General features: G+C 43.1%; 1 protein-coding gene across 1 annotated transcript in view; it reads left to right on the top strand.

Annotated features, from left to right (window-relative positions):
* LOC144790897 (uncharacterized) overlaps positions 1–2,202 on the top strand; it is a 127,870-nt gene extending 125,668 nt beyond the window's left edge. Inside the window, exons 13-14 of the mRNA XM_078665541.1 lie at positions 1,328–1,379; positions 2,003–2,202. Of these exons, the coding sequence (XP_078521667.1) occupies positions 1,328–1,379; positions 2,003–2,070 (120 nt within the window). The 3' untranslated portion in view covers positions 2,071–2,202. The remainder of the gene's footprint in view (positions 1–1,327; positions 1,380–2,002) is intronic.
* Positions 2,203–12,457: the final 10,255 nt, after the last annotated feature.

The following is a 12,457-nucleotide window of genomic DNA, read 5'->3' as shown; positions in this document are numbered from 1 at the left end:
TCTTAAGCAGAGCCTCAGGAGAGCCCCCCGTCATCCGCATGCCTCCCATATAGAAATGGGGACGCTATCCGCAGCAGGGGGACAGGCTCACTAAATGGTCATTTCTTAATAGAAGCGTGCAAGGTAGGGGGCATCGCTGGCGTAATGTGTAGATCCAATGGAAACTACAGTGTAATCTATCTCAGACTCGCAGAGGCCTGGGTGTTGTTCGGGGCCTGACTGGCCGTAGCAGGCACTGGGCATTTGCCCAGCGGCTCGGAGGGGTGGAGGCCTGTTTTGTGCCCGTGGGGGGCGATTTTGTCACTGGGGGCTGGTTTTGTAGCAGTGCTGCAATATCGTCCCCCTGTAACAAAAGCTGGAGCGGTGCTTCTTACTAGCACCAACCCCACCCTCTCACTGCTACCAGGGCCGGTCAAGCAGCAATCTGCCAGGGCTGGCTGCTGTTCCCAGTCCGGCCCTGGTGTTGTTCTCCATCACTAATCTAGAACCTCCTCTCTACAGCACTCAAAGCTAAAATCATGCCCATCATATTTGGCTTGAAACTTTCATTCAGCCCTCAACTCAATGCCAAGATGAAGGCTGTCAACATGCAACTATTCTAACTTTGCAGTGTCTTTCTCCTTCAAATCTTTCATTGAATTGTTCTCTCAAGATAACCTGAATTGGGATAGGTAGCCTACCACCTTTAGTGGTTGGGTTGCCACATATCTGGTGGGGGAGGTGTGAACGCTTTGTTGGAGACCTCTCTGGAAACATGGCTCCACTCTCACTCCTGCACTCCTGATCCTTACCTTCTCTGGGTCCTTCCTGTCCAATCCACCTCTTCTGCACTGTCCCTTTCACTCCCATTCAAGTGACAGCCACAATTCTCCATGGACTTTGAGGCAGCTTCAGAAGTGCTTTACAAGCTATTAAAGTAAACCATAGCACAACCCTTTAGATACAGTGCTAAAAAGTAGCACAACGTTGCAAAATAGTGACAGCAAAGACTATGTAAAAATCAACTTAAAGTAAGATGGGCAGAAGCTACCTTATATATGATAGTAGGGACCATTCTATATGGGCAAATCTTCTTTAATATAAATATATTGTTGGGGAAAAGGTTATGGCCTTTGATGGATTGCAGCCAGGGATGTTCTTTCCCTAGAGTACCACAATTTGTCATTCTTCTAGTGCTCCATTTCATTTTTAAAAGGCTGTGGATGAAATCTGAATGGAGGCACCCTCTTGTCTGACTCCCCCCATCCACCAAGGCTCTAATGCCCTCATTGGCTTCTAGTGATGGAGTGCACTTGCCAGGCTGATGGCCTACATTTTTTTTTTACAGGAGGTTGGCGCATGTGAGGCGGGAATCCCGATGCCACAGTTTGATGTAAAACGTGAGTAATGTTAACCTGGTACACACACTTCAATTTATTGCTTATTCAAAGCTACCGAACAGCCCTCCTTCTAGTCTACTGCGGTATATAGACAATGAAGTAAAAGGTGGGATTCTTTATTGTATTGTATCTGCATTCATATAGCGCTTACTACCCCCTGATGAGGTGTTGAAGCACTTAATGCCAGGTGAGCGGCACAGTGCTCCAGAACCCAGGGTGTAGTGGTTAATCCAGTGGTTCTTGGATATTGGGATAATTCTTCTGCACTAAAGTAAACCATTCCATGGATTCACTATGGTTTCTTTGTAGTAGATTTAAGTAATAGGTGTTAAGTGTGATAATCACTGGGGAACAGTGAATATGTGAAGATTATGCAGATGTTTTTGGGGGTAATAGATAATCTAGAGGAGATTAGACAGTATTAGCTTGCATGGGTATGACTTTCAAAACTGTAATCCAGCTTCACCTCCACTGAACCAAAGTTCTCAGTTACAATGAGATAAATATGCGAAACTTGATATGGAACAAAGTTCGCCTGCTGACAAGTTATATTATTGGTCTTGATACAGCAATTGTAGAAACTGATCCTTACTGATGACCATCTTTTTTCCATACTTCAATAGGTGCTGCCTCACGGCGAAAAGACTTGGAAGATACACGTTCCACTCAGCTGGTAATGGTCAATGCCTGAGATCAACCGGCTCTCCCATGAGCTTCATGAATAGCTGCGCTCAAGCTTCGCAAGGGACCTCTCATGTTGTCACCTGCAGTGCTGCTGATGCTTTCACAATGGAGATTAATAAAGTTTCTTCTTGATCACCTGTATTGTGGTTCCTGTTATTCGATGTAGTACATGTTAGAAGAGTACCAGTGATGTACATCATGCACATCAGTTAATGGGACTAAGAAGATCTATTTTGACAGCTCTTTAAATGCTACAGCAGCCCAGGTCTCCTTGAACACTTCTCGAATTTTAATATTGATCACAGTGTAGTGTAGTTCCTATATTCCCAATAGGCTCTGCGCGTTGAAATAATATATCCTATAGATTAGACGTAGGACTGAGGTCGACTACGTCTCTATCGAATATACTAGACTTAACTGTGAGTGCCAGCTAACTCAGAGGTCATTAGAAATGTTCTCGAATATGAGGCAAGATGGCATCAGAGTGAGAGGTCGCAGCAGCAGGATCGCTCCGTGGGATCTCGGCTCGATCATCTTGATATACCCGTGCAATTTACTCATGCTGGGGACACACGCTTAGGACACGATGTGCTGCAATATTGCTGGATGATCTAAGCTGAATCTCTATTGTGGGGAAAAAAACTGAGATCTTGAAAAACCCCGAAAACAGAGAACCGAGAATATTAAGGATTGCTGAGCTTGCGATAGAGGACAGAGCCGGGGCTGAATGTTACAATAGGACCGTGAAAGAAAAAAAAACGAGTGAGTGAGCTGAAGGGCCGGGACAGAGGGAGCTACAGCTACTCCACTATTATAACTACTATTATAACTACTACGGCTACTACGGTTACATATGGTGAAGGAGGCATGAGACTGCAATCGGAAAATACTAACCACCCTCTGATAAGCCGACAAGTTATCAAGCCATTAAGCCATCAAGCTGTCTGCATCAGAACTGTGAGTACTACGCTGCAAGCTGCAAGTTGATAAGATTGTGGCGAGGTGGCTGTTACTGAATATAGAATATAGAGTGTATACTACGAGTACAAGACATTACAAGATGGTATTTAAGACTTAAAGATAACTCGAAGATTATCAAACTTTCTCCCCTTGCCTGAGTAAGTCTACGACTGAAATTCTGTAAAACCCTACTTGTGCTGCGGGGGGAGCTCTGACCTAAGCCTAGAGGACACCCGAATAGAGAGCGAGATGGCTTACAGTGCTTATAGCGACTACAGCACACATTGAATTAAAACTACAGCTGCATGATTGGCGCTTTGTGTTCTTCTGTGTCGAGAAGCTGAGATATCTTTTTTCGAACTCCACGTCCGCCTACCTCGACTCTGCTTTGGCCCTGCCTGACTCCTCATTGCTAATTACAGCGCGCACATCGTTCTCGGCGCTGTATCATCTGTTCATTGTTCACTGCTCTCACCGCCCTCTGCACCTACCTTCAACCTTCCTCTCGTCATCTGCTGACTTGCTAGCAGACATTTTAAAGCTGACTCCTTATTGTTCATTGCAGCGCGCGTATCGTTCTCGGCGCTGCATCACTGTTCACTGCTCTCATCACCCTTTGCACCTGCCTTCAACCTCCTTCTCGTCATCTGCTGACTTGCTTGCAGACATTTTAAAGCTGCGCATGCTTCGTTGCCTTGGATACAACAGAAGCACAGAGCGCAGGGTCAATAGCAGAGCCAAGAGTTGACCACTTAATCGGAGAAAAGAAAGGGATAGCAATTGTGAATGCGAGAACAAACGAGGACGCAGCCGAGTAGGCGACAACCACAACGACAGCAGGAAAAGGAGCAGGAAACAGATATAAGAACAGGAGTAGGGGCAGAGGAGAAAGCAGCGAAGTGGAGGGGGCTGGGATTCCTATTAGGACCCCTATTTGACCCAGATATTACCCCCAATTCTGCGATCAAGCTACAATACAACATCCATGTAACTAATATAAACTGGGATACTATTTCTATTACTATTAAGAGTCATAGTAGATCAATTACTGGTTCAAAAAAAAGGGCCTGGCCAGTTTTGACAGTTTTATTAAACAAAAGCTCAATAGGAAAAACACCAGCTCCCTCCAGAAAAGCAAAGGATCGAAACCAACTACGGAGTCAGGTGCAAGTTCTAATACAATTGCAGGGTATGGCTGGGAATATCGCTGGGGATAACGGAATAAGGGCACAACCAGAGCAAAGCCAATCACAGATTATCCAAGATAGAGGAGAAGGGGAAGCCCTGGTCTTTCAAGATATGCAAGATACCCATGAGATGCAGACACAGTTGGAGAGGCGGGTACAGACCCTTGAAATCCCAGAGAGCACAGAGAGCCCGGAAAATCGGGGGAGACGGGAGGACACCAAAAGCATTCAAAGCGCAAAAAACCCTACCCCGCAGAAAACTAAGGACTTACAAAGGCGACCTGAAACTAGAGGATCTAAAGCTTAAGAGAATAATGTGGAGAGTACTGAATATATCGAGAGAGACAAGAATAAAAATAAAAATAAAAACCCAGAAAAGATCAAGGAAAAGGGAAAACTGAAACAGAAAGAGAATGAGAAAGAGAAAGAAAAAGAGAAGGGGAGAGATACAGAGGACACAGAGGACACAGAGGACAACGCAAATATGGAACTAATGGCTAAAAAAGCACAGAGGTTACAAACAATAAAAAATCTGAAAGCTGCCGCGAAAAACACTGGACTCCCAGCTTCTTCACAACCTAGGATTTCCAACATTTTTAGTCCGCTAGCCAAGGAAGGACCAAGCAACTCTACAAAAATTGAAAAGAGCAATTCGGCAGGCAATGTGAGCGGTACTTGTGGGTGTGACTCTGGTGCACCTTTGGAGCAAATCAGTGTGGAGGCTGAAAAAGGGGTCCAAGGCCCGAAATCAGGAAACCAGATATCAGATCCAATCCTGGGAGTCGAAGAGAGTAGGAAACCTACACCTATAAATACAACTATAAATGCAACCACAATCGAGCAAAGCGAGCAAATTAAGAAAAGAGAGAATCTCCCTCAGCATTCAAGGGGAGTATTGAGCCATGAGCAAACCTCCTCCTCTCCCTGTGTGCAAATATCCTCCCCTGAGATAATGCTACAGCTAGGAAATAATGCATTTACCGAGGAATCGGACTCAGACTCAGACTCAGACCTATATGAAACGGGGATGTCCACCTCTAGCGAAACAAGTGAACCAAGTGAAACTAATGATGAACAAATACCAGATGCAGTAACCTTGGAGATTGCAGACTCCAATGAGTCCAGAAAATTTAGTGAAACCTGTCAACTCACGAACTCAAGAAAAAAACTGGAAAAAAAGAGGGCAAGAGACAAAAGAAGAAGTAACATAACAAATGAAGAGACTACAGATCCCGGTAGCAATACTGACCAGGCAAGAGCAAGACTCAAACCCACTCGAAAAAGCCCGATCTTAAAATCACTCGGAGAAGCAGAACTCCTTAATCAGCACAGCCTGGATGAGGCAGCAAGGAGAATTCAAAAACAAACTGGAAATAGACAGAGCTCGGGAAAAATGGCCGAGCCCTCGCTGAGCGAAGTACTGAGCTCCATTAAGAACTTTCATAAGGACATAATAAAAGATGCCCAAAGGAATCATGTTGACATTGAAAAACTGCAAGGGGCAATTAAAAAGGTGGGCAATATCTGTACTGAAATCTCGGATAGAATGGCCTCTGTGGAAGTACGTGCAGAAAATTTGGAAACTGATGTAATTAAGCTACAAAAACAGGAGAAAGAACATGATGGAATTATAAAGGACCTCATGATGAAAGTTGAAGATCACGAAAACAGATCGAGAAGGAACAACCTGAGGTTCCTTGGAATACCCGAAGGTTTGGAGGGGAACAAGCCAAGGGGCTCGATGATCAATCTACTAAAATCAGCCTTCCCGGAACTTGACACCTGGGACATGGATAGAGAAATCCAGCGGGCCCATCGATTTCCTTTAATACTACCCAAACACTCCCAGAAAACACCCCAATATCCTCGGGCTATGCTGGTCCACTTTGGGAACTTCCTCCTATGAGAAGCCATCTATGATCTGGCAAGGCCTACAAAGCAGAGGCCACACAAAGACTTTATGTTCTTTGCCAGACCAGATTTTGCCCACGCCACCGTTGAGAGAAGGTGGAGAATGAGACAATTATTTACGCCCTTTGAGAAAATTGGAGCGACAGTCTTCCTACAAAATCCAGCCCGATTGAAAATAGTATATAAGGGATCAACAAGAAGCTTTTTAAGCGAAATCCAAGCCGAAGCCTACCTGAGGGAAATTTCAGAGACTGGGAAAGGAAATTTGAAAAAATAATAACAAAAAAAAAGAAAACAAATAAATAAATAAATAAAAGAGGGGAATTGACAATTCAGCAACTAGCATGGGGAGCAATCAGATGGGGTGGGAGAGTGGAAAAACTTTAAATAACTGAGAACTAAAATATGTTTTATATAATTTGATTTCTCATAAAACCTCAGGGTCAATGTCTAATTTCATAATTGACCCCACCCACTCGAATCAAGTATACAGGGCCAGCTCACGGGGTGCGCTGAGGCGCTCAGACCACACAGACGCCCACACCTGGGTACCCGGGGACCCAGGGACCCAATAAGCCTCATAGGATGGTACGGGGGGGAGGGGCGGGGCCAAGGGAGGGGTTGAGGGAGAATGGGGGGGCACAAGACCAAGGGATTTCGAGCACAGGGAGGTTGGAAAAGACATTGCGAAGGGGTATAGAGATAGACACAGACAAATATACAATTATGAGGACATTAGGCAATCTATAATAGCTCTAACAACAATATGGCTACACTAAAAATAGGCTCACTTAACATATGTGGCCTCAACGATATTAAAAAAAGACAGAAGGTCGCAGTGGGGTTGAAATCAATGGAAGCTAACATCGTCTGTATGCAAGAGACACACATTGAAGGATCTCAGCAATATTTGCTTAAAACACTGGGGTATAAACGTATTATTGCTTCAACACAGGGCATACAAACTAAGGGGGTGGCGATTTTAGCAAAAGCGGGCGGGATCCAATTCAATAGAGTGTTGTCTGATAAATTCGGCAGATGGGCAATTGCTGAATGCCTGTATAATAGTGGGAACAGATTGACACTTTGCACCATCTATGGGAGCGTTTCAGATGAACCAGAGATGCTGATTGATAAATCCAACGAGCTAACACACTGGCCCCTACCCCTCATCATCTGCGGGGATCTCAACTTACATCTGCCAGGGGATTGGACAATTGGTCCTGATTACAAATATCATGGTAGGAAACCAAGAGTTTTCCAAGCACTAAAAGATTTGTGCATTGTACATGGTCTAATAGATGGCTGGCAACATAATCATAATGGAGAACCCGGATTCACCTTTTATTCATATCCTGATTCCCGACATGCACGGCTAGATTATATGCTTATGACGAACTCATTGAAATCTTTGTGTTCGATAGAAAAACTTCCACGTGTACTGTCGGACCATAATCCACTAATGCTGAATTTTCTATGCACCCAGACTAGCCGTCCATTTATGAACTGGACATTTGAGAGGGCATTATTGAAGAATGAAAATTATTGTCAACACATGAGGGGGTGGATCCCGGGATTTATCGAGGACAATTTGGGTAGTGCGCCTATTGCAATAGTATGGGACGCCCTGAAGGCCGCCATAAGGGGAGAGACACTGCAATTTTCAATCAGATCAAATAGGGAAGGTAAACTCCATATGGCCGCATTACAAGAAAATCTAAGTAAAATTGAGAAGGACTTGATTATAGCAACACATCAGGGCCAGGCGATAGATAATGTTTTGACCCAGGTAGCAGTAGCTAGGAACCTTATATCAGAAATATTTGTGGAAAAAGCCATCATCAAAGCCTCATTACAGAAAGAGAAAGTATATGAGCTAAGTGAACAGGTTGGACATCAATTGGCAGTACGTATAAGAGAGGAGATATCAACAGGCACTATAAAAGAAATTCAAGATCCAAGATTAGGTTTAACATCGGAACCATCTGAAGTGAGGGCATCGTTCCAGAGATTTTATCAAGATCTATACACAGAACCTACTGTGGGGCTGGGGGACCCTGATTTATATCTAAATACAATCCCAGGGACTAGATTTGAAAAAGAAGATCAGGATATACTGGATGATTTACCTACTTGGGGTGAGATTCTCCGTTCTTTAAATTCGCTAGCTAGTGGAAAGGCGGCAGGATTGGACGGGATCCCGACAGAATTCTACAAGAAATTTGCTGACCAACTAAAAAGAATAATGGCAGCACTCTTCATTCATATATTCCAGGGGGAGAGCCCACCGGCCTCATGGTCAGAGGCTAAGATTGTGGTGTTCCTGAAAAAAAATAAAAACCCTCTTGACTTAGGATCTTACCGTCCTATTACATTGATCAACGGTGATTCCAAAATTTACTCGAAACTTTTAGCAACTAGACTTGCACCAAAAATAAATAAAGTAGTATCATATTACCAGCATGGGTTTATACCAGGAAGGTCAACAACTGACCATATACAACGAGTAATCTCTTTATTTGATTACACGGAGTCAACAGGAGACCCTATGGCGCTTATCCTGCTGGATGCAGAGAAGGCGTTTGATAGGGTCTCCTGGAGATTTTTATGGGCTGCAATGTCTCATTGTGGAATCACCAACAGATTCATCAAGGCTACCCAAAGGCTATACAATAATCCAAGCGCCAGGGTATTGGTAAACGGGCTTCTATCGGAGAATTTTGCGATTTCAAGAGGGACAAGGCAGGGGTGCCCTTGCTCCCCTCTCCTTTTTGCAATTTACATTGATCCATTCATCCTATGGCTGGAGAACCTTGCATCAATCCCCCCGATTCAAATACGCAACCATAATACTAAAATCTTAGCATACGCCGATGATATCGCGCTTGTTACTAGGGATCCCAATCTAGCTATGCCTGTGCTAGAAGAAGAGGCGTATCGGTTTGGGCTAATCTCGGGCTATAAATTGAACTCCAATAAAACTGAGATTGTTCCTAATAACAAAATTACGATGAGAGACTCAAGAGTGACCAAGGAGGCCGTATATTTAGGTGTTAAAATAAACGCGAAAATTGAAAATATCGTTGTGAACAACATAACCCCTCTGATATTACGTACTAGGAAAGAGCTGATCCGACTGAATAATTTACACCTCACTATTGGTGGTCGCTGTAATGTGATCAAGATGATTTTTTGCCGCGTTTTTTATATTTCTTTCGAACTATTTGTCTTGAGTTTCCTCCCCATATTTTCAAAACTATAGATTCTATGTTTTCTAGCTTTATCTGGGGATATAAGAAACCCAGACGGGCACTTAAATGGCTTATGCTACCAAAGGAGAGAGGAGGATTATCCCTGCCTAATTTTAAACTTTATTATTGGGCCACCGTTCTAAAATACTGTGTCAAAATGATCTCACACGATCAAACAAGGCTACCGATCCCGACCCCGCAAGAAATTATACTAGGAGAAGAATGTACTGGCTGCTTTTGGCGGCATGTAAATGATAGCTATTTTAAGAAAGTTAAGTTCAAAACTATTGCGGGGGTGTACAAAGTGTGGAGCAATGTACCTAGGCTCTTGCGGTTTGGGAGATACTCATACTATACTCCAATGAGTCTTAATAATGATCTACCAGAAATATTTCTGGATAGCTGTATTAACAGATGGGTCGCGGCGGGAGTGGTACAGCTGGGCTGTTTTTACACATCAGAGGGCTTTAAGATGTTTGAAGATCTACATGTAGAATATAATATTAGCCACAGGGATTTTTTTAAGTACCTGCAGGTTAGAGATTTTCTAGCAAAAAAAATTGGCGGAAGGTGCCATTTCAGGAACAATCAACTGATTGATAATCTCAGTAAAAATAACACACCTAAGATTGGGGAAATATATGAGTCCCTGAATTCAGTCTTTCCAGATGATTTGAATAAACAGTATTCTTTTGGCAGATCAAATTGGGAGTACAGCCTACTATTCCCCGCCGCGCATCTGAATTAACCCAAACATCATTAATGTCGATAAAACTACAAGCACAATGCTATAAAACATTCTTTTGTCTATATTACACACCTGAGAAAATTGCAAAATGGGCGACAGGGAACGGCACCACGTGTCCACGTTGCGCATTATTTGGGGCTGATATTACACATATGTTTGCAACATGCAACACGCTAAATATTCTGATCAAAGATATATCTGAATTCTTGTCTGAACTGTGCCAAATAAGAGTGGACATCTCAACTGAAGAAATTATGTTGAGGGTAGCAAACTGTGAACGGAAGTAAAATATGCAAGGGTTGATCTTTGTGGGCATGGCAATCCTCCGACTCTGTATTGCTTCTTCTTGGCTCGATACCAATCCCCCTACCTTCCAACAATGGAGGGCTAGGCTACTAGCGACCTGCAGTCTTGAAGTTGTAATTTATAAAAATAAAGGATCTAACAAAAGAAAAAAGGGTCTGCAGATCTGGGCACCGTTGCTGCAGTGGATTCAGAGACTTACATAGGCTGCTATATAACTATTATCTCGTATTACTATCTATTCATCATGATTTAACTGCTGCCTCTGCATATGTCCTAATGAACTTTAATGTATTAACCACAGACCTATGAATGTAATATGTCTTTTCGTATATTATTGGTCTTGGGGGTGGGGGTGGGAGGGTGGAATTTGTATATATAATGGAAAATTGTCAATAAAAAGATTAAAAAAAAAAAAGAAATGTTCTCGAATAAACAAGAAGGGATTAGTTTCTGACAACTGCATAAACATGAAAACTTTGTTTCCCAAGAATAAGAAATGTATCTCTAGAGTCGCGGAAAAAATAGATAGTTATTTCACTCAGTCAATCGTGCGTGCTTCGTTTCACCAGAGGTGCAGAGAAATAGAGAGACAGGTGTTTTCAATAAAAAGTATTTATTGAACAGTCTTCTGTCTCATGCACGAGAAATGAACTGCTACAATCGTAATACTGGTTGCAAAGTACAATGCGTACAGTACGAAGAGTATTATAAAATAATACTGTAAAAGCAAGATATGGTTTCTAAGCCATAAAATACATAGAATACATACATTAATAAATAAAGACTAAAAGTACTCAACTGGTGCTTCTAAAATACACCTACCCCGGTGTACCTAACCTAGGTCTAGTACAAGGGAAGAAGTAAGTGAGGTGTAGCTTAGTTTCATTATTCTTTGCCAAGAATCTATCCAAGAATTCTCTAAGGGTCTAATCAGCTCCGTACCTTGGTTTTAGAATGAAGGAGGTCTCTCTCTCAGGACTCGATTTCCCAACAACCCGCAAGGGTAGCTTGGAAACACTGGAGCTGGATTTCTCGGCAAGAGAAAAGACAGAGTTCATGGAACGCTGTGTGCAGATTTCAAAAGTTATTCTCAATGTCAGGAGAAAACATCAAATCGTCTAGGCTGGCAAAGAAATCGTCTACCACAGTAGGTGAGAGTGGAACTGCTTTATTAAGTAGATCAATTGTGCACAGATGAGAAGCATCGCCGTCAGCGTCATCCGCATTAGCAATGTTCGCAGCAGATGGTACCTGTGTGCCTGTTGTTCCACGCACCTCACCATTAGCTGTAGTTGCTTGTGAGATCTCCACGAATGCCGTCATCAGGATTGGCAGACGTTGGGGGCAACACGATGCATGAGCCGTTACCGGACCTAGCAAAGCGTCAACATCCGTTAGCAGTGCTGATGGAAGTGTAAGACAAACGTCCAATACGCATTCTCCTCCGCAAAGCAGGCATCATAGAACAGGTAAGATACAATCTATCCAGATTGGTCTGAAGGAGAGAAACCATGTGGTGTTCAGATCTCTTAAACGAGCCAAGCCACGAATCTGTGTAATTCTGTCACGGTACCGCATGGCTAGGAGGGCGTCCTCCATGGTAGTCTGGGTATCGCTGGTGACTGGACTTGCCATATCAGAGCAGAAGGAACAGAAATAACATTCCTGCTACGAGTCCCAAAAGAAGAGGCAGGCCGCCGAAGACAGAGTGCATGAAATTTGGAAAAATGCCTAGGACTGCTTGAAAGGGTGCTAACAGTCCCAAAAAAACTGTTTTAAATACATGTACAATACCACTCATATCAGACATATTTAAGATATCACCTAACATTTCTGCGAAATGTATTGGACAATTCGTTGATAATAGGGCATGTATCTCTGCAGAAGTCCTTGTGACTTGCAGATCATACGTTTCTCTGGACGAGGTCAGTGGCACAGTTTTTTGCAAAAGAATGGCTTTCATTCTGCTTAAAGTATCTATTCATATATAAGAGATATTCAGTGAAGGCCATAACAGCGACTCCCCATCTG

Source organism: Lissotriton helveticus, chromosome 11 (genome assembly GCF_964261635.1).
Source record: "Lissotriton helveticus chromosome 11, aLisHel1.1, whole genome shotgun sequence".
Lineage (NCBI taxonomy): Eukaryota > Metazoa > Chordata > Amphibia > Caudata > Salamandridae > Lissotriton > Lissotriton helveticus.
The sequence above is the reverse complement of the archived record's forward strand: the minus strand, read 5'-3'. Positions and strand labels throughout refer to the sequence as shown.